We start from the raw sequence: 21,604 nt of genomic DNA on the forward strand, positions 1-21,604 counted from the left end.
CGGTTCACGAAATAATTTTTTTGTCGCGAAAGACATTTATCGGGGAAAGGCTTTTTAAAAGTAATTTTTATAATATTTATATCATTGAACTCAGAATTTAATTCTCTATCCAAAACCGCTTAGATGTATTTTTTTACGTTTCCGGTTCACGAAATAATTTTTTTGTCGCGAAAGACATTTATAGGGGAAAGGCTAACATTTTAAAAGTAATTTTTATAATATTTATATCATTGAACTCAGAATTTAATTCTCTATCCAAAATCGCTTAGATGTATTTTTTTAAGTTTCCGGTTCACGAAATAATTTTTTTGTCGCGAAAGACATTTATCGGGGAAAGGCTAACATTTTAAAAGTAATTTTTATAATATTTATATCATTGAACTCAGAATTTAATTCTCTATCCAAAATCGCTTAGATGTATTTTTTTAAGTTTCCGGTTCACGAAATAATTTTTTTGTCGCGAAAGACATTTATCGGGGAAAGGCTAACATTTTAAAAGTAATTTTTATAATATTTATATCATTGAACTCAGAATTTAATTCTCTATCCAAAACCGCTTAGATGTATTTTTTTACGTTTCCGGTTCACGAAATAATTTTTTTGTCGCGAAAGACATTTATCGGGGAAAGGCTAACATTTTAAAAGTAATTTTTATAATATTTATATCATTGAACTCAGAATTTAATTCTCTATCCAAAACCGCTTAGATGTATTTTTTTACGTTTCCGGTTCACGAAATAATTTTTTTGTCGCGAAAGACATTTATCGGGGAAAGGCTTTTTAAAAGTAATTTTTATAATATTTATATCATTGAACTCAGAATTTAATTCTCTATCCAAAATCGCTTAGATGTATTTTTTTAAGTTTCCGGTTCACGAAATAATTTTTTTGTCGCGAAAGACATTTATCGGGGAAAGGCTAACATTTTAAAAGTAATTTTTATATTATTTATATCATTGAACTCAGATTAGATATTATATGCTTATTATATATATGCAATATTTAGCCTTATTCTGTTCATTTTTTAATAACTAAGTGCAAGAGATACATAATAGTTTTTACTAGATCCTAAAAATATTTTAAATTCTATACCAATAGGTATCAAAAATAATAAATATTATATAATTAATAATACTAAAAATATAAAAAATATTAGATATCGCAATGCATATGTTGATGATTGTGGTGCTTGGAGTAGTGTCAAATCCAGTTTAAAAAAATATATTTATTTCTTAGATAAAAATAATATATTAGGCCCATATGTTTTTAATAATAATTGCCTTTGCAAATATACTAGGAGGAATAATAAACCTATATATAATAATTAAATCACCAGATAAAAGTTACATGTTTATATATAATATATATTATACTTATTTAAAAAGGGATGAAAACTATAAAAGAAAAATTAGTATTTTAAATAAATTTGATAATACCTCTAAACTTAATTTAAAAAACGTGTATTTAGTTGAATATCTAGGTTTTTATCCAGTAAATGTTATAAATGAAGATAAATATGAAAAAGAGTATATACGTACCCATCCAACTATTTTAAGGGAAATTGAGAAAAGTATTAACACTGAAAAAATTCCTAAATTATATAAAAATTTAATTATAAATAATGATTTTAAAACGAGTCCTCATAATATTAAGCAGCTCCGAAATGTAAAATATAATATCAATCGAAAAAATAAAATAGTTTGTTCAAATAATTTTTCTGATAATATATTAAATATAATTTCTAATATTGAAAAGCACCCTTTTGTACAAAGTGTAATACATAAAAAAAATAAAATTACTTCTATTATTCTTTATACACCCTTAATGATAAAAAATATAAAATATATGTGTGCAGAAAATAATCCATCAATCCTTGGTTTCGATCGTACATTTAATCTCAGTGATTTATATGTTACGGCTTCAGTTTTTAAGCATAAGTCTATCAAACTTGGGTCTACTAATGACTATCCAATTTTTCTCGGCCCAGTTTATTTGCATGGGAATGCAGATTATCAAACTTATAATAATTTCTTTTCAGATTTAGAGGGAATTTTTAAAAAAAATCTAATTAATAAAAACAATATAATTTTTGGGACAGATGATGAAAAAGCTCTACATACCTCCATAAAACAAAATTTTCCGAATTCTGTGCAATTATTATGCACAAGACATATAAAAGAAAATATTAAAAATTATTTGAGAGATATATCGGTCAAATCACGATATTTTTAAAATATTTTTTAGGATAATGATTTGCACGTATTTATAGATAAATAAACCAAAAATGAACATTTTCCAAATAATATTACTACCAAATTTGGTAGATCGAATATTTAGTAAGTGGTCGGTTTTGAGCTCGCCATTCGGTCAAATCATAATATTTTCAAAAAATTAATTAGGATAATGCTTAACACGTTATTGTTCACGTATAAACCAAAAATAAAGAATTTTCCATGTATAACGCCAGCAAGACAGTATTTAGTCATTGGGCCGGTTTCAAATCGGTTTTCTGTCAAATCACGATATTTTTAAAATATTTTTTGGGATAATGATTTGCACGTATTTATAGATATATTAACCAAAAATGAACATTTTCCAAATAATATTACTACCAAATTTGGTAGATCGAATATTTAGTAAGTGGTCGGTTTTGAGCTCGCCATTCGGTCAAATCATAATATTTTCAAAATATTTTTTAGGATAATGTTTAACACCTAAATATACACCTATAAACCAAATATGAAGAGATTTTCTATGTATAACGCCAGCAAGACAGTATTTCGGTTTCAAATCGGTTATCGGTCAAATCACGATATTTTTAAAATATTTTTTGGGATAATGATTTGCACGTATTTATAGATATATTAACCAAAAATGAACATTTTCCAAATAATATTACTACCAAATTTGGTAGATCGAATATTTAGTAAGTGGTCGATTTTGAGCTCGCCATTCGGTCAAATCATAATATTTTCAAAATATTTTTTAGGATAATGTTTAACACCTAAATATACACCTATAAACCAAATATGAAGAGATTTTCTATGTATAACGCCAGCAAGACAGTATTTTGGTTTCAAATCGGTTATCGGTCAAATCACGATATTTTTAAAATATTTTTTGGGATAATGATTTGCACGTATTTATAGATATATTAACCAAAAATGAACATTTTCCAAATAATATTACTACCAAATTTGGTAGATCGAATATTTAGTAAGTGGTCGGTTTTGAGCTCGCCATTCGGTCAAATTATAATATTTTCAAAAAATTAATTAGGATAATGCTTAACACGTTATTGTTCACGTATAAACCAAAAATAAAGAATTTTCCATGTATAACGCCAGCAAGACAGTATTTAGTCATTGGGCCGGTTTCAAATCGGTTTTCTGTCAAATCACGATATTTTTAAAATATTTTTTGGGATAATGATTTGCACGTATTTATAGATATATTAACCAAAAATGAACATTTTCCAAATAATATTACTACCAAATTTGGTAGATCGAATATTTAGTAAGTGGTCGGTTTTAAGCCCGGCATTCAATCAAATCATAATATTTTCAAAATATTTTTTAGGATAATGTTTAACACCTAAATATACAAGTATAAACCAAAAATGAAGAGATTTTGATCAATAACGCCAGCAATATGTTCCTTACAAACTTTCTACTATTTTTCGCTTCTAAACCTACTCATTAATTAATTCTCAAAGAAACCTCTATTTTTAAAATTTTTTTTAGGTTTTTACAAAAAAAGCGCTATCCAATATTTATTCTGGTTACCTAAGAATATATTTTCATATTTATGTATTTAACGCCCTCTTATGGATATAAATTTGTTAAATTTTGTAATTGAAAAATAAAATATAAGTTGTAATAAGCTAGTAAATATATTTTTTTTCCAATAAAATTAATTAAAAATAGAATTTTAAATTATTTGATATTTATTATCAATTTTTTAATTAATTAAAAATTGATTTATGTAAAATAAATAAAATGTTTTAGAAAAAATTTTTTTAAAAGATATTATATCATCAAATTATGATTAATTATGATTAATTGCTTTTTAGCAAGACAGTTTAGCAAGACAGTATTTAGTCATACCCATTATTAAGCCTTTCGACTTATAGACCTACCCTAAAAAAATGTATTAAAAAAATATATAAAAAAAATCATATAAAAAAAAATATCAATCAAAAAAGTATATTTAAAAATTTATTAAAAAAATATATAAAAAAAACATATAAGAAAATAAAAAAAATTAGCGATCAAAAAGAAAAATATCAATCAAAAAATATTGTAACAAATTAAAATATATTTAAAAAAAAATATCAATCAAAAAATATATTGTAACAAATTAAAATATATTTAAAAAATATATAAAATAAATTTATAATAATAAATTAATATTAAATAATAATAAATAAATCTAAAATAAATAATAAATTTATTAATTTGTAAAATAGAATACATTGCCTGATTTAACCAGGCAATGTGCACATTGCCTGGTTATTTCGGCAATGTATACTTTGCCGAAATAACAAAATTACCCTGCCTACCACTACCTCACATTGCCGAAAAAATTCCGGCAATGTATATATTGCAGGAATTTTCACATTGCCGCTAACATATATAACAATAAAATAAGATTTAAATGAATATCCTCTTCATCCACGTTTCCCTAACTTTCATATAAAAACCTTTCATATAAAAAATTGCGACTGAGAATAATTGCCACTTTTTTATGATTGGTTGTGATAATTGCGACTTTATACCCATTGGTTATAAAAAATTAAACATATTTATAATATATATTTGAAAAATCGTGCTTTTTGGAAAGCCTCTATGGCCTAGTAGGCAAGAGCTTGGCTTACTTATCCCATGGTACCGGGTTCGAACCTCGGAAATGGTCATGTCTTTTTTTCTGTGGTTCCATCCTTGGGGGGATAATATATAGGAGGCCGGACTCGTCCACGTGATTCCATATTAATATATTAAATAATAAGAGTTTTATTACATTTTAAAAAATTTTGGACGGTATTTAGCAAATTAGGTTGGTATTTAGAATATTTCCATACATTCACTCATTAACCATATAAAGTCGCAATTATTTATGTGAAAGGTTTTTATATGAAAGTTATACCAACCCTTCATCCACCCCCCAGACCAAGTCATACCCATCAAGACCAAGAATGACTGTTTTCAGTCATAAGAAATTTAAATTAGCTTTTATTTGACACCCATATCTATTTTTATGTTTATAAAAATATTCCTGACCCCCCAAGACCTAGACCCACCCGCTTAAAGTGATTATTATTATTACAATAAAAAAATATTTTAATTACCTTTTATTTGATACCCATATCAAAAAAAACTTATTTTTTACCCCCCCCTATCTTCACCCCCCCCCCCCGATCAAGTCTTACCCAACAAGACCAAGAATGAATGCTTAGAATCAAAAGATATTTTAATTGTCCTTTTTTTGATACCCATATCAAAAAAACTATTTTTTAACCCCACCCCCCTCTATCCGCCCCCCCCTCCAAGACCAAGTCATAACCCATCAAGACCAAGAATGAATGCTTTCAGTCAAAACCCTATGTGAGACATAACCTATTTCATAAAAACAACATTGGAAATTAATAAATAACAATAAAATTAAAAAAAAATAAAACTAAACGCGCGTAAAACGTTTTTAAAAATATCATTCCTCTTTATCACGGTTCAAACGTGATAATACCGTATAGTTCTTTATCCTTTAAAAAATTGAAATTTTAAAGGGATCCCTTTAAATCCCGTGAAGATCGCGGATAGTCATGATCCCTTTAAAAATTACGACACTGAGAACCGGAACCCTTCGAACCTTCAATATTTTTCTAGACCCAAACCTCAACCCCTTTTTTAAATTTAGGGTTAAGGTTCATGTAATTGGAAATTTAGTTTAGATCATTTAATTTAAATTTAAATAATTTATTAAAATATCAAAATTTGTAGATGAAAATTAAGAATTTATTAGCGGAATAATTTAATGATAAGGGAGATTCAGAATGTAGAATATGTGGTGTAGTATTATCTGGGAGTCAATAGCAATTTAGAAAAACGCATTAAGAGAAATCACTTCAAACAATTTGAAGGAAATATTCATATTATGATCTCAAAAGAAGATCTGACAAATACTTTAGTTGAGATGATGACTGTTAATGGCTGCCCTTTTTCATGAAGACTCGGGGTTTAAATAAATATTGACCCTTTACTAAAAAAAATCATTTTAAAATTAGAGACTTCATTATAGATGAGTCTATAAAAATAATGAGAAAAATTTTAAAAAAAACAAAAGGGAATTAGTTTGTTTACTGGGAATCAATATTTAGTATGATTGAAGTAAGATTATTGTATTAAGAAATTTGCCAATTAAAGAAATAGCTACGAGATATAATATAAAAAATAATGATTTTAAAGACACTGAATAAATTCGAGATTCCAGTAAACAATCTGAACAAAAATCGATAATAATGAAAATTTAATCAAATCTATAAGATTATTAAATGGATCTGTGGAAGGATAGAATTGAGATGATATAAATAAAAAAATGGCAGATCTAGATTAAATGTTCAAAGATTTAACTCCAAATATTTATAACTGCAGCACACAATACTGTTAGCTATTAATGATACTTTAAAGGCAAATTATGCGAAATCGATTATTGATCAAGCAAGGCAAGTGATAAAATTTTTAAAAGCCTAACGATTTTAGAATCTTAAAATCACTGAAAAATCTATGGCAATAATTGATTGCACAACAAGATGGTCACCGGCTAACGATATGCTAGATCAATTGTTTAAATTGAAAGATTTTTGCATGGAATTTGTTACAATATCGGAGTTATTCAATAGGAAACAGAATGGGATTCGATAGCTAATACAACTGAAGTTATGAAATCACATAAGGTGACTACCTTGAGACTATAATCGGGACAAATGTGGCTTTCTGATTTTTATGGCATTTGGATAAAATGCTGTTTGGAATTGGAAAAAACAGGCATTGATCCAATGAAATATTAGGGCATATGAGAATTAGAAAGGAAACTTATTTAAATAATAATATTCTTTATGCCTCACTATATTTAGACTCCAGGATCAAATCCTATTAACCATTTATCAGGAAGAGAGTAAAGCTCATTTAACGGAATTATAGGAAATCATAAATCACATTATTTTACAATAATTTTGAAAATTAAAACAGCATCAAAATGAATCCAATTAGCTCGTTATTGGAAATATTTTAACATATTTAAAGAATTAATGAGGATTCAAATATTTTATTCTTTGAAGAGAATAGTTCTTTATTCAGAATTACACACCTTGGCGAAAATTGTTCTAGGTGACTCAGTAACATAAGCACATTATATATATTATGATCAACTTAATTAATTACTAGATTATCGTTGAATTAAAATATATTATGTCGGACTTACATGGAAGTTTCAATGACTATATTATATTTTATAAGATATTATGATAATTCGCCTAAATAAAAATTTTAAAATAGAAATATAATATTTTTTAAATTGTATTGTAGTATTATATTATATATTTTATAATTATGATGATAAATTATTTTTATGGTCAATCAATAATACCACATGTAATAAATTTTTTTAAAAACATGATATTTCTGTTAATTTAACTAAATTTTATAAATCATTATTTTTATGATCTCCGAACCCTGAACCCGAAAGGGATTTTTCACTGAACCATTTTTTAGAAGGAGGGTTTACAACCCTTGTTCAGAATACTTTCCCTATGAATTTCAGACAATTTTCCTTATAACTTTTGAGTCATTTATAATTTATTTAAAATATGTTATGGAAAAATAATATAAAATATTAAGCTCAAAAGTTCATGCAAAATTTCCTAAAAATTAGAGAGTTGATTTTTTAAACATACTGGAATACACTTCTAATGAAATCAGAATTCTAAGACGCTAACATTATAAAAATCGACATTAATATTTTAAATTATTGATGAATTTAAATAACATGATATGGGTCCTGTTTTCTAATTATTGTTCTACCCGCTATTTGATTTACATTTTTTACTAGGATTTGTTTATTACTATTAAAAAAAATGAATACATTAGAGGATAAGATTAAATAAGTATTTATATAAAGGTTCTAATGGTTGATACTTAAAAATAAGGTGCTTGTTTACTCGTCGCATGTGACATGTTTCCATAGCTAAGTAGAAATTCATGCAAGTCATCACATATTTTGAACTACCTAAACGTCTGGAAAAATCGTTCTATCTCCCCACAGAAAGTATATGACATGGCTACGTTGTGACATGATTTATTAACCTATAATTACAAACTCTTTTAAAATCTATTATCAAGAATAGATTTTCACTGTCGCTCACTACTCACCAATGTGTATGAAAGTAGAAGTTTCAAAAGCTTTACTACTTCCATACAATTGTTAATATTTATTTTATACACCTCTGGCCATTTACTGTAACTTTTAATAATTTATAAATATTATTCTCCATGCTTGTCAAAATCAAAATAAATTTGCGACGATCAGGCTTGTTGGCACTAGGCCTGTTTACTGGAATTAGATGAGGGTTACATTTTTGATATAGGGATTTTTTTTTAAACGTAAACATCAATCTCATCATTGTCAGGCCACCAAACATGTTACTACATCAATGTTCTAATTTTTGTAATTCCTGGATGTCTTATAAAGATTTTGGAATCCTTTCCCGAAACTCCCCAATAAACAGCCCTTCTAATGTTAGTTCATATTTTTTTTCCAAAGAACAGTTTTAGGTTATTCTATAGCGACATATTAAATCGTATACTTTTTCTTTAGAGTTCAGTGGGTTGGATTCAAAATAAAATGTTCACCCTAACTTTGCTATCTGCCAGGCCTTAAGTTTTGATAATTAAATACAACTATTAATTAATATTATCTTAAATCCTGTTAGGCAATGTAGACAAAACTTTTTACTCTAGGGGTGGTCATTTTTTTTTCAAAATGGCATATTATGAATATATTAAGCAAAATTTAACTTACGTACATAGTAACTATTTAATACTAATTTTGAGGCATTTCTTTATAGAAAATATATAAAAGTGAACATGTAATTAAAATATTTTACGATACTATTTAACGAATATTATAAAATCATCGAATTCAAGACCTTGTGCAATTTATTTCTTACATGCTAATATTATTAGTTTGTTTAAGTCATTCTTAAAGTTTGCCCTTTTGTGTTATAAAAAAACAACAGAATTAAGCTTGATTCTATTCATGTCCATCAAGCTGAATATAACTTTTAGGGGTTAAATTTAAACGAGAAGAATAATTCACCAATTTAATTTTTGGCAGGTTGTAGTGACTTGTGGGCACAAGGAAACTATTCATGCTTAAACGCTTATGAACATCAAGATGATCGAGAAAATATCCATACCCAATTAATAAAAATTTTGATTAGGGAGGGATTTGGCTATATTAATTTTTAATTTCTTTAGCATTATGATGTAGAGATGAGCACCTGGAAAAATATGCTTAATCATTAACCGAAACGGGAAATATAATCAGCACCCAATAAAACTCGTGAAGTTGTTGATAAATAATCTAAAAAGGGGTAATATTCTTTTAAACGTGACAATATTTAATTCTAATTTCTTAGATTATAACTAAAATGACTTTCATCATGTTCTTGAAGTGGCAGCAAGAACCCAACACATAGTATTATTATGGTAAACATTATCTTAACATATTCCTTTTATTCAGGAATCATTGATCTAGTAAACGGGATGCTATTTTCTTCAATTATTTCTTCTCGCAATGTGATTATAAGTGCACGCAAAGACTATTATTGTTTTTTTGTTAGATTAATATTTTATAAAAATTCTTTACTTAAGCTAAATAATATAGCATGTCTTATATCTTGTACATTACTATATTTAATCTTAGCAAGGCACTTGCATCAACTTGTTCGGAAGCAATTACTGTTTTTTTTTCAGTCCATCACCACGGATAAATAGTTAATAAAGATTTGATGGTCCTGAAGTTTTGTGTCTAAATTTTAATTTATTTAGAGAAATTAAAATGCGTTGATTTTATTTTAAATTTAGCTCCCACAATTGATTTAATTTTTGTAAATTAAATAAGGGAAATTTTTTTTCTAATTTCTAAAAAGATGAGGTGCTTGCAAAAATTTTGAAAATCGCCAAATTAAAAATATATTTTTAAAAATTTTGAAAGAACTCTCCAAGACCTAACTCGAGCTCTTAATATCTATCCCCTAGTGGTGCCACAGGTTATCTATTAAAGATCTATTTATTAACCTTGACTCTTCATAATAATTCTTGAAAAAATGTAAGAAAAATTAAATAACTAACACAATTTAAGATTTAAATAATAGTGTTAAAATTATGTTAAGGTATAGGATATCGGGGATAATATGAGACTGAGGTTCTTGCCAGCCTTGGTTTTCTTTTAGATTACTCAACTCTAATGGTTAATTTTAACCAAATATGTATAACTACATTATGCATAAGCGTCTATAGTTTTCTTTATATCGGATCACATATTTTTATTATGATTAAACTCTCAAAAGAAATTTTTTTTAAATGCTGCAAATTTATAAAAAATAAAAATATATAAAGGCTTTAATATCCAAAATCTTATATAAAAGATTAAACCCTATTCTATATAAAATTATTCTTTACTTGTACTAAAATATGTTTAAACTACTATAAAATGAATTTTAAGATATTGAGGGTCTGGGGCTTTTTCAGAGGTTCATATGAGATTTTTGAGTATTTTTAAAAATTTATTCTTATGGTAAGACATTATATTAGAAAAAAGAAACTACAAACAAATAATTAAATAATTAATATATTATTTAATGTTATATTATTTAATGAAAATCCGTCCTTGCTAGCCGTTATGGAGAAAACAAACTTAGGTCATGCAACCGTTAAAAAGATATAAATCAATAATAAAACAACAAGATTTTAAATTATATACATTACGGTGAATATTCCAGAGCAAGCTATATTTTATAATTATCGAATAAATGCATCTAAGATCTTTATGGGTCTTTGTCCCACGAAAATACTCTTTTTGGACATATGGATTTTATTGCAACTTTAATTCATTCTTTGTTTAAATTGTCAATAATTTTTTATAATTATTTATATTATGACTTATTATCAGTAAGTAGTTACAATAATATAATATATCATTTTTATATTTAAAATAATAAATATTTTGCAGCTCAAAAGCGCCTTAGCTTATCCCTTTTCATATATTTTTTTCGGAAAAATTAATGCTGTTAAAAAGGTATAAAAAAAATTATTTTTATGTATATAGCATAAAATTAAATAAGTGTAATAAAAGGAGATATTATTTATTCAATAATATAATTTTATTTTATTGACCTTTGCATTTTAGATCTAGCCTGCTCCCCTATCTCCCTTATCCAAAATAGTCATGAATTTATTGATAGAGGGCGAGATGAGAATATTAAAGATTTCCAATAAAGGCTGCGAACCCCACCCCCTCAATAAGTAGGAAATTATTGATTGTATTATCTAAAAAATACAAACTGTATTATTCTATTTTTATTTTCTTTATTATTTCTTAATCCCTATTTTTATTCTTGGCTCTTTCTTAATTTCTACTGGTTAATTTTTTTTGTTTATATAAGTCATAGCTTATTTGTAAATTGTAAGTTTGTTAAACGAAAGAAAGAAAGAAACCTGGAGATTTTGCTCATAGATGGCAGAAAATTTGGTAATCTATTATCGAAATCTCGAGTATTAGGTAATTATTTAGGCTGAAATCTTGAAAGTTATTTAAAAAATCGGCGAAATCGGGTATTTTATCTCAGAAATATAAAGTCTTTGGTTGAATCCGAGACCTCGTTTTTTAAAAAAGAATTTTAATTTGAAACGCTTTAGCAACCATCTAGGATTGGACTCGATTGGGTCTAAATTATAATTAGGAGATGTAGTTTCCTTGTAACGCGTTTATTTTAAAATTATATAACGCATTTTGCATTATTCATATTATGTAACAATGTAGCAGCTACTTATAGACTAGGAGACATAGTTTATATGCAATGACTTTCCTAGCAACATCCTGAAACACATTTTATGTACCGCATTATGTGTAAGGATGTAACAACTACTTTACGGCTATTGTACAGTAATATTTAAAAAATTAAAATTGGTGAATTTAAATAAAATATGTTAATGTGCATGTATTTTTAGTAAATTTTTAATATAATTATTCTATATCTCTTTGAAATCAAAGCAAATTATATTTTAATAAAATAAATTAGATTATTCATATTTGATTTTAAAATAAAATTTTATTTTTATAATTCCATGTATGCCCTTGATTTATTTGAAATTTTAATCATAATATATAAAAAATCTTTATATAAAAAACATATACACAACGCATGAAATACTCCTTTAAATTTTAAATATTTTTTTGGAAAAGACCTTTATTTATTATATATTTATTCATAATTTAAAAAAAATAATTAATATGAGATATAATCGCAAATATTGAATATGTATAAGATTCTAAAATTAATTTGTATTATTGTTGATTAAATGCAAAATTTGGGTAAACATTTCTCAGAAAAATTTGCGATTTAAAATAATTATGTTTTATCATAATTATGAAAAAAAAGAGTTTTAAAAATAAGTTTACCCCCTTCCCCCCCCCTTCCTTTAAATAATCAATTATTCATTTTATAAATAAAAACCTTAAATAAATATTGAAATGAGATAATAATAAGATTATGAAATAATTAAATATATAAAAGGTATTAGTATAAAAAATTTATCATTTTTAAAGTCAAAACTATGAATTTTTAATAATATAACATTTTTCACAAAAAAATAAAAAATTAATCATTCATTTTTTTGGATAAAATAACATGAGATTCATTCAGTTAACTTATGAAAGAAATTCAAACTATCTTTCTGCAATAATAAAACAGTTATTATTGGTCATAACCATTCATCACTTTTTATTGATATTTAATCAAAAATATTTTGCATACGGTCAATTAGAAACAATTTTCGATTTTTTAGATTTCAATGAAAATGATTTTAGTTCTTTGAGAAGAGTTATAAACGTTGATGATAGAGAATTACTGCTTTCTAGAAGGGATATCAACAGAGTCATTGATAATTCCATGCGAAGAGTAGAGGAAATGGCCAGAAGAGAGCTCAGAGCAGTTTTATTGATAAGTAATAATCAAATTTTTGATATTATATTGTAATAAACATATATAACTTATTATCATTTAATGATAAGTATTTATATACTATGATACCTTTGGATAAAAAAACATTAAACTTTTGAATTTTATAAAATATTTGTTCCTTGTTTCTCTGTTATAGAAAATCCAAACTCCGAGGGACCACAGTTTATCGAGAACATGAAAATAAAAATGGGATTTGTGTCCACGATGGCTGCAGATAGTCTCAAAAACTTAATGCAGTAAGTTAAATTACTTATTTTAGGGGGTCTCTAAGTCCGGCAGATCCTGCGATTCAGATAGACCATTATATATGAGAAATTAGGGGCTTAATTTCACAATTCTATCAGTCGTTCCTAATGTATGTTTTTTTATCTTTATAATTTTATTATTGCTAACAACTTTGGATGCCCCATGTTTAGAGAAATTCAAACGCCTCAAGGCTTACGTTTTTGGGCTATTCTATTTGTTTATTTATTATTTTAGACAACACGGGGAAACTGATAAATATAGAATAGCGAAATATTTGCATAATTTGGACCTTAACTTTACAGTTATGGAGAGCGAATGTCCATATCATTATGACCAACGTAGAAGTGGTAGATTGTGTAGATACGATAATCCTTATAGGGAAATTGATGGGTTTTGCAACAATATAAAATACCCTTATAGAGGTACATCTCATTATCCGGCTCAAAGATTTATTCCAGCTGACTATGGAGATGGTATAGTAAATAAAGAATATTCTTATATTACTAGTGATCTATTAATTAAAGTACATGTATTTGCCTTGTACGTCAGTCGTATTTTTTTTATTCTTGCGCTTGTTTGTAATAGGTTTGAATGAGCCCAGGAGATCGGTAAGAGGTGAGGAATTGCCAAATGCTAGAATTATCAGTAATTCCGTTTTGCCATATACAACTAAGGAGCACTCTACTGTGACCAATATGATGATGGTTTTTGGGCAATTGATGGATCATGAATTTGCATTTGCTTCTAGTCCCACAGGTATCGTAATATTATTATAAATATCTCCATAATCTACTTTTTATCAGGATTTATGTTTGGAAAATTAAAATGTTGCGATCCTGAAAACGCAATTCATCCTTTGTGTATGAACATGAATTTTCCCCAAAATGATGAATTCTTTAGTCGGTATCGGATAACGTGCATGGAAATAGTTAGAAGTTTACCAGCTATAGACATTGACTGTAGATTCGGTTTTTAATTTCCTTCGACATTTCAAATAATTATGAACTACATTAGGTCCTAGGAATCAAAATAATGAAGTCACTTCTTATATTGACGCATCCCCAATATATGGATCTACCCCAGAGGTGGGTAATAGACTTAGGGCTTTTTCCAGAGGTGAAATTTATTAATAATAAGAATGGGACATATTTCAACAAATAATCTTTAAATAGGCGAATTAAAAATTCAACCAAATCCCTTAAACCCAAGATTAAAACCATTAATGCCTATATCTAATATATCAAGTTCGATGCAATGCGAGATTAGATCAGGACCGTTCAAATGTTTTTCTGCAGGTTATTGTAATGTGTAGTATACAATTAATTTTTACATTTTTATCTATTATTAAAATTTTAAGATGATATTGTATTATTAAGCATAAAGTAAGGACGTTTTACAATTAACGTAACAATTATGTTATTCTTCTTGATTAAAAATAAAATAAAGGTGAGCCATATACTATTTTAAATTTAATGTTTTTGTATTTTACAAAGGAGATACAAGAGCTAATGAAAATTCTTTATTGATTGTTATCCACACCTTGTTCGTACGAGAACATAATCGTATTGCACAAGGTTTGCAAAAGGTTAATCCTCGATGGGAGGATGAAAGATTGTAAGATCATAATATTTTATATGATATTTACTAGAGATCCAAACCGAAACGAATATCAGTTCAGCTCAGGTTCAGGTTCGGATAAAAATAACGGTTCAAGGTTCAGGTTCGGTTTGTAAAAAATAAAAATATCAGTTCGAACCTCTAAAAACCTGTTTAAACACTCGAATTAAGTATAGGGAAAACCTTCATTTTTTATTAATTGCACATTATAAAATAATATTAATTTATAAATATAACAAATAAATATCAATGATTAATTTTAATATGAACAATTTAACTTTATTTTCTTAAATTTTTTTTATTAAACCGCACAATTAAAATATTTTCAAAATTCATCTCACTCAAATTACATCTATAAGGAGATAATATAAATTTAATTGTTGAAAAATATCTTTCCACACTTGGGTAGCCGCCATTGCTAGTATGATATCAGATTTGATGTGTCATTTATAATACTATATGTTAATAATTTATATATTGGATTTAATTTTTCTTTAGGCATTATAATTTATAAGCTTAAAATATTTAAAAAATGTTGTAAAATCGCAATATACTAAAGTTTATAAAAATGATGACTGACACTTATCAGTCAAATGTGATTAATAATAATCTTTAAAGCAATTCGAATATAATTAAAAATTTTGCAGTATATGGGAGACTGGGGTTAGTCGAACCAATTTTTACAAAATTGGCTATAGCTCTTGTTGCATAGATAATATAAAAAATAATATATGATTGGATACCTAAAACTATACTCTATAAAGGTGCCTTATAAAAAATCTTAAGAATATAATGATTTTTTTTAAATTTATTTTTTGTAAAAGTGAAAATTTTGTTCAACAAGCCCCAATAGCGGGGTGAGGCAAACCACTTTAAGGGGCTTCCTAAACCATTGGTTTTTTAGGCCATAATAAATTGAAATGCATTTTTATTTATTAATAATGATATGTATAGAATAATTTTATTGTTTTTTTGTTCAAAATATCATAATACTTATAAATTAAAGCTAATTATATATAAAAATTGAAACTTAATTTTGACTAATTTAATAAACATTTTTGACATAAAAAAATATGAATTTTAAGGATAAATTAAGATTTTTTAGCATAAATCCTAAATACCAATCATAAACAACCATGAAATTGCCTTTTCAAGATTTTGAAATTTTTTTCATTACTAACTGCCATAATTGACGTGTATGGTTTAGCAAAACCCGCTAGCTCTAAATTGACAAATCATGATTGAAATAATATCTAGATTTGATAAATACTCATAAAACTTACCCAAATTATAGAAGAATGTTTAAACTTTGTAATAAAATTTAATTTACATTTAAATGATTATATATTTTAATAAAAATTAAAATTCTGTCATGTAAAAATCTTTTGAAAATTTCATCAAAATTTTATTTCTTAAATAAAATTTTTAGTAATAAATTATTTCAAAATATATTTTGTCCATAGATGTATACTAATGAAAACTATATTAGGATAAAATTTTAACCTTCTGGTGTATTTAATTTTAAAATGAGATTAAGTGGTTTGCCAAGCCCCGGGGTTTACCTAACCCCAGTCTCCCCTACTAGTAACTTACACATTATTTTATAATTATAAAATCATGAGGCTCTAACCGGTTCAAAGGCATTTTAGCAGTTCGGTTCAGGTTAGACTAGAAATTTTTTAGCGGTTTATGTTCGATAAAAATACCGGTTTTTAATGGTTTAATAGTTCGGTTCAGGTTCGGTTTGGATCCTTGATATTTACTATATAAAAATTACCCAATAGCCTAAAAGAATGTTAAAAATATATTTAAAAAATGTATAAAATATCCTCTAATCCCCTAGAAATTATAAGCTAAATTGGATTTATTAATAGATACCAAGAAGCTAGAAAGATCTTAGGCGCAGTAATTCAACACATTTGCTTCAAAGAATTTTTACCTATACTGATTGGTCAAAATAACCTGGAAAAATATAGTCTCGAACTTAAAGACACTGGGTATTTTATTGGGTATAATTCAGAAACAGATGCATCGGTTGATCATGGGTTCGTTACGGCAGCGTTCAGATTTGGGCACAGCTTGATAAAGTTTATATTTTAAAGAGAATTCTACAGTTTATTATAAAATATTTAGCAAAGACATGTTTAGAATTAGTAGTCGAAATGGTCGCATGCCTACCCTGAGTCTAAAAAACGATTTTTTTCAACCACAACATGTTTATAGGGATATTGTACCCGATGGAATGGATCCACTTTTGAGAGGAATTTTCCATCAGCATGCTCAGAATATGGACAATCATGTAGTTGAGGATGTCCGTAATCATCTCTTTAAACTTCCTCATGAAAGATTTGGTTAATAGCTATTAAAAAAAAATTTTTTTGGAATTTAAAAAAATTGATACTGAAAATATAATTTTTTTGTTCCCTACATTATTTTACTTAACCTAATTAGCATAAAACGATTTCTAGCCGCCACCCTTTGTAATAGTATAACAAATAAATGCATTTCTTAGAATTCAGAAACCGATAACACCTAAACTAATCATCCATACCTTTATTACTTCGGGATATTATTAATGTTTCACCATTTTAAAAGGTATGGATTTGATGGCGTTGAATATAATGCGAGCCAGAGAACAAGGAGTCCCTGGTTACAATGATTGGAGAGAGTACTGTGGTTTGACAAGGTACAGAAATTGGGGTGACATGCAGAACCACGTAATTCCTTCAGCTATTGAGGGAATGAGGGCAGCATATAAGTATGAGAAAGAGAAAAATAAAAATTAAAAATATAATTATACATTTTTTTAGTCCTAAACAATATTTATTTTAAAAAGAGAAAATTTGTCTTAATTAAATTCAAAAAAATTAGTCCGAATAGTATTCAGGACTCAAATTATACAATATATGAGTTATTTGCTATACTCTAATTTTTAAACCTATTTTTTATTCAAATATTATAAATAATTTTTGAAATCTATATAGAAACGTTGATGATGTGGATATATTTGTCGGGGGAATTTCAGAAATAATCCTTCGAGAAAGTAACAGAAAAGAGAGCGATGGCATTTTGGGCCCTACATTTTCTTGTATGATCGGAAGCCAATTCAAAAATTTTAGGTTCGGCGATAGATATTGGTATGAAAACGATAATTCCAGGCTCATTCGCCATGCATTTACGCCAAGTATAATTTATTTTTATAAAATCCATACATACTAATATATACTTCTTTTTTTAAAAAAATAAGGTCAATTGCAAGAAATACGTAAAGTCAGGTTAAGTAGGGTGATTTGCGATAATTCGGATTCAATCGTTTCTATCACAAGAAACGTCTTCATTCAACCTAGTTTCGAGTAAAAATGTGATAATGTAACTATCTCTATTTGAATTTTGTCAAATATACCCATATAAATTATTTTTTTTAAAGTATTTATATTAAATCAATTTGGGGATATTAATCTCATTTTTTTTATCTACTAATTTTAATAAAAACAAAATTTTAAATTATATATAGAAATCCTATCAGCTTTTGTAGAGATGTAAAAGGAATCGATTTTAGGCATTGGCGGGAATAATTAACAATCCTATATACTTTGAAAATTGCTCCGAATAAAATGTATTAACATTTTAATTTTCCCACATGGCAACAAAATAACCTAAGATATAATAAATTGTAAATAAATCAAATGTATAGTTTAGTGGCAATATTTTATTATTTATATTGATATTATTTTACTTTACAAAATAATTTTTTATATATAAATTACAATAATTAAATTTAAGTAAAGATTATTATTAGATAATTAATATCCGAAAAACCCCCTGAACCAATGCCCAGAAGCCTACTTTGAGGCTACTCCCCGTGACCAATGAAGCAGTAAATAATGTAGATCATAGTCAAATTAAATTTCACAAAATATAAATCATAACAGCACAGTTGATTGTATCAAGTTAAATATAAAAATGCAATTTGTAGAAAAAATGAGGATATATTATATATTGTTTAATGTACATTTTTTATTAAAAAATGAGAAAAAATGCTACACGCTCGGGATTGATTATCGCCAACCAATGATTATTTGTTTTTCTTATAATAATTATAATTATGATGCCTAGAAAAATTAAGATTTTGTTGAATGTAGGTTATATAGTGACTCAATCTATTTGAATAATATTTATAAATCGTATCTGGAAATTTTTATATTAACCTTGGTTTGCTATAGTATAATGGCTGAAAAAACATTGCAGTCAAAGACCATAAAATTAGTTTTAATAGGATAAGTTTCAAGGAGATTTGCCTCCAACATATCATATGACATATAGATGCTATTGATAACTAAATCTAAAGAAACGTAGAAGTAATCTTTTTTGATCGATTTTGTCTGGAGCCAACAATGATAAATTTTATGTTATAACATAAATATTTATTCTTGAATACCTTGTTTTTATATATGATCCATTTATCAAACCTTATTTTTTTCTTGGATATGTTGCCGCCAATTTAGCAGAAATGTTTACTTTTGCGTAATATTGCATGAAATAAATAAAATAACAAGGAATAATTTTTTTTAGTATTTATAATTCTAACCGATTTTATATTAAATTAAATTAAATTTAAGATTGGGAAAAGGGGGTAGAGGGGCAGAGTTAAGCCGTCCTTTAGATTCTTTATAGGAATGTATCTTAGATATAGATGCATGCATCTTATTAAAAGCATCAATATAAGATAGTTGTATTTTTGCTAAATAAGAGTAATCTCTGATGCAAGCTACTTTGTTAAAAAAATTTTATCTGATCATTATTTATTTTATGACTTTATTTCGATCAGAATAAAAACTTAAATGCCCAGAATTCTTTTTCATAGTTCCTCAGAAATAAAAAATAAGTACAAAATTTTTACTGAATTTTACAGATATTTTCTTAAAATCGAAGACGATTTTCTGAGCGTTTCATATATTTCCCCGAAAGATTCATTTTTCAAATCCGAGAGTTTCAGTTTCATACCTGAGCAAATAAAAAATTTTTCTGAGCAGTTAAATTTTTCATCTGAGCATTCAATATTTTTTATGAGCATTAGGGCGGTGTCCTGTTCGACTTAATTTTGATATTTAATGCTGTTTATCCTAGTCTAAATAGCTTTTGAACTAGGGCACTTTATTTTTGATTTGTTTTAAGTTATTTTTTAGTTTTGTTTTTTTAAAGTTATTTTGTATCTTTTACTTTTTAGACTATTTAGTTGATATATCGAAACAAAACACGACATAATTATTTATTCTGAGCTTTTAAGGATTTTTTTGAGCATTTTATTTTTAATTCTGAGCGATTAAATAGAATCCTTTGTTTAATTAGAATATAAAGATAAAATTAGACTTTATATAATTTATTTCCAAAGAACATGAATATATAATTAGAGAAGTATAATATTCTTTATATTTAATACAAATATTAATTAAAGCTCATTTAATTCATGTTTATGTGATAAATATAGTATTGAATTGATATATATAATTGCAAGGAATGGATATAACATTAAATAATTTTATGGTATATAATTGCAAATCTCCCATAATGCCTATAAAGCAGGGAACTAAATCAAACCTGAACTTAACTGTTAAACCGGTATTAACTATTATTATTCACCGAACTTGAACAGTTAATTGTCACTCAAACTTGAACCTAGCCTCTAATAAAGTATATAAGTTTGGAGCCATTTAATATTCTAATAAAAGATGCTTAATAATCAGTTTTGCATAGTTTTCGATATTTCATACTGCTATTTGAATCATATACAAATTTTTGAAAATATGAAGTTTATTCTTTCTCTTTACAGAGATAATTTTACAGAAGAGAATCTTTAAAATATTCTAATTTTATGCGGTTCAATATTTTAGTTTAAAGAATAATAAAAATTTCTTTAAAATATGCTTTCCTTTACATATTTCTATTGCTTATATGAAAAATGTTTCAACCGTTTCTTAAAGGTCCGAAACGATATTTAATATTTTTCAACAAGCCGAAACGGAACTATAAATCATAATTTTTATCTGAAACCAAAACGGACCAATATTTATTACGGTTCAGATCCTTGCTAAGTCGATGAACAGGTCAAAATAATTTATTCACCGGTGGTTCACAAACAAATAATCTATTCCTCACCCAACTGCACACTCAACACTAAGAAGGGCGAGAGTTACAAATCAAGCAAAAGATATTCATAGAAGAAATACGATATTTATATGAGTAGTTTTAACTAGAGGTAAGCGCGGGCCTAATTTTTTATTCACGACCCGACCGCTCACGGTGGAAATAAAAAAGTTCACGTCCATTCACGCTTACCACTAAAAAATCTTCGACCCGACCCGCCCGCTCACGAAAGGCAATATTTTGATTCACGCCAGAAAATTCACGGTGTTAAAATTTTCAAAACTATTGCCTAATTTTACA

At 26.6% G+C, this 21,604-nt stretch overlaps 1 protein-coding gene across 1 annotated transcript; it reads left to right on the plus strand.

Moving 5' to 3' along the window:
• The first annotated feature begins 12,964 nt into the window (after positions 1 to 12,964).
• Positions 12,965 to 18,735, plus strand: LOC135924291 (lactoperoxidase-like). Its single transcript, XM_065459346.1, has 14 exons — positions 12,965 to 13,280; positions 13,434 to 13,533; positions 13,778 to 14,016; positions 14,129 to 14,299; positions 14,347 to 14,511; positions 14,558 to 14,659; positions 14,716 to 14,838; positions 15,037 to 15,157; positions 17,035 to 17,247; positions 17,384 to 17,511; positions 17,756 to 17,918; positions 18,145 to 18,344; positions 18,408 to 18,513; positions 18,675 to 18,735. The coding sequence occupies exons 1-14, from the start codon at positions 12,965 to 12,967 to the stop codon at positions 18,733 to 18,735; spliced, it is 2,208 nt and encodes a 735-aa protein (XP_065315418.1).
• The last annotated feature ends 2,869 nt before the right edge of the window (positions 18,736 to 21,604 follow it).

Source organism: Gordionus sp. m RMFG-2023, chromosome 2 (genome assembly GCF_954871325.1).
Source record: "Gordionus sp. m RMFG-2023 chromosome 2, tfGorSpeb1-WG-v2, whole genome shotgun sequence".
Taxonomy (NCBI): domain Eukaryota; kingdom Metazoa; phylum Nematomorpha; class Gordioida; order Chordodea; family Parachordodidae; genus Gordionus; species Gordionus sp. m RMFG-2023.

Coding starts and splice junctions, on each gene's coding strand:
- LOC135924291 (XM_065459346.1), top strand. CDS start 12,965: ATGAGATTCATTCAGTTAACTTATGAAAGAAATTCAAACTATCTTTCT. Junction 14,660..14,715: donor ACTTAGGGCTTTTTCCAGAG/GTGAAATTTATT, acceptor ATCTTTAAATAG/GCGAATTAAAAATTCAACCA. Junction 18,514..18,674: donor TTCATTCAACCTAGTTTCGA/GTAAAAATGTGA, acceptor AATTATATATAG/AAATCCTATCAGCTTTTGTA.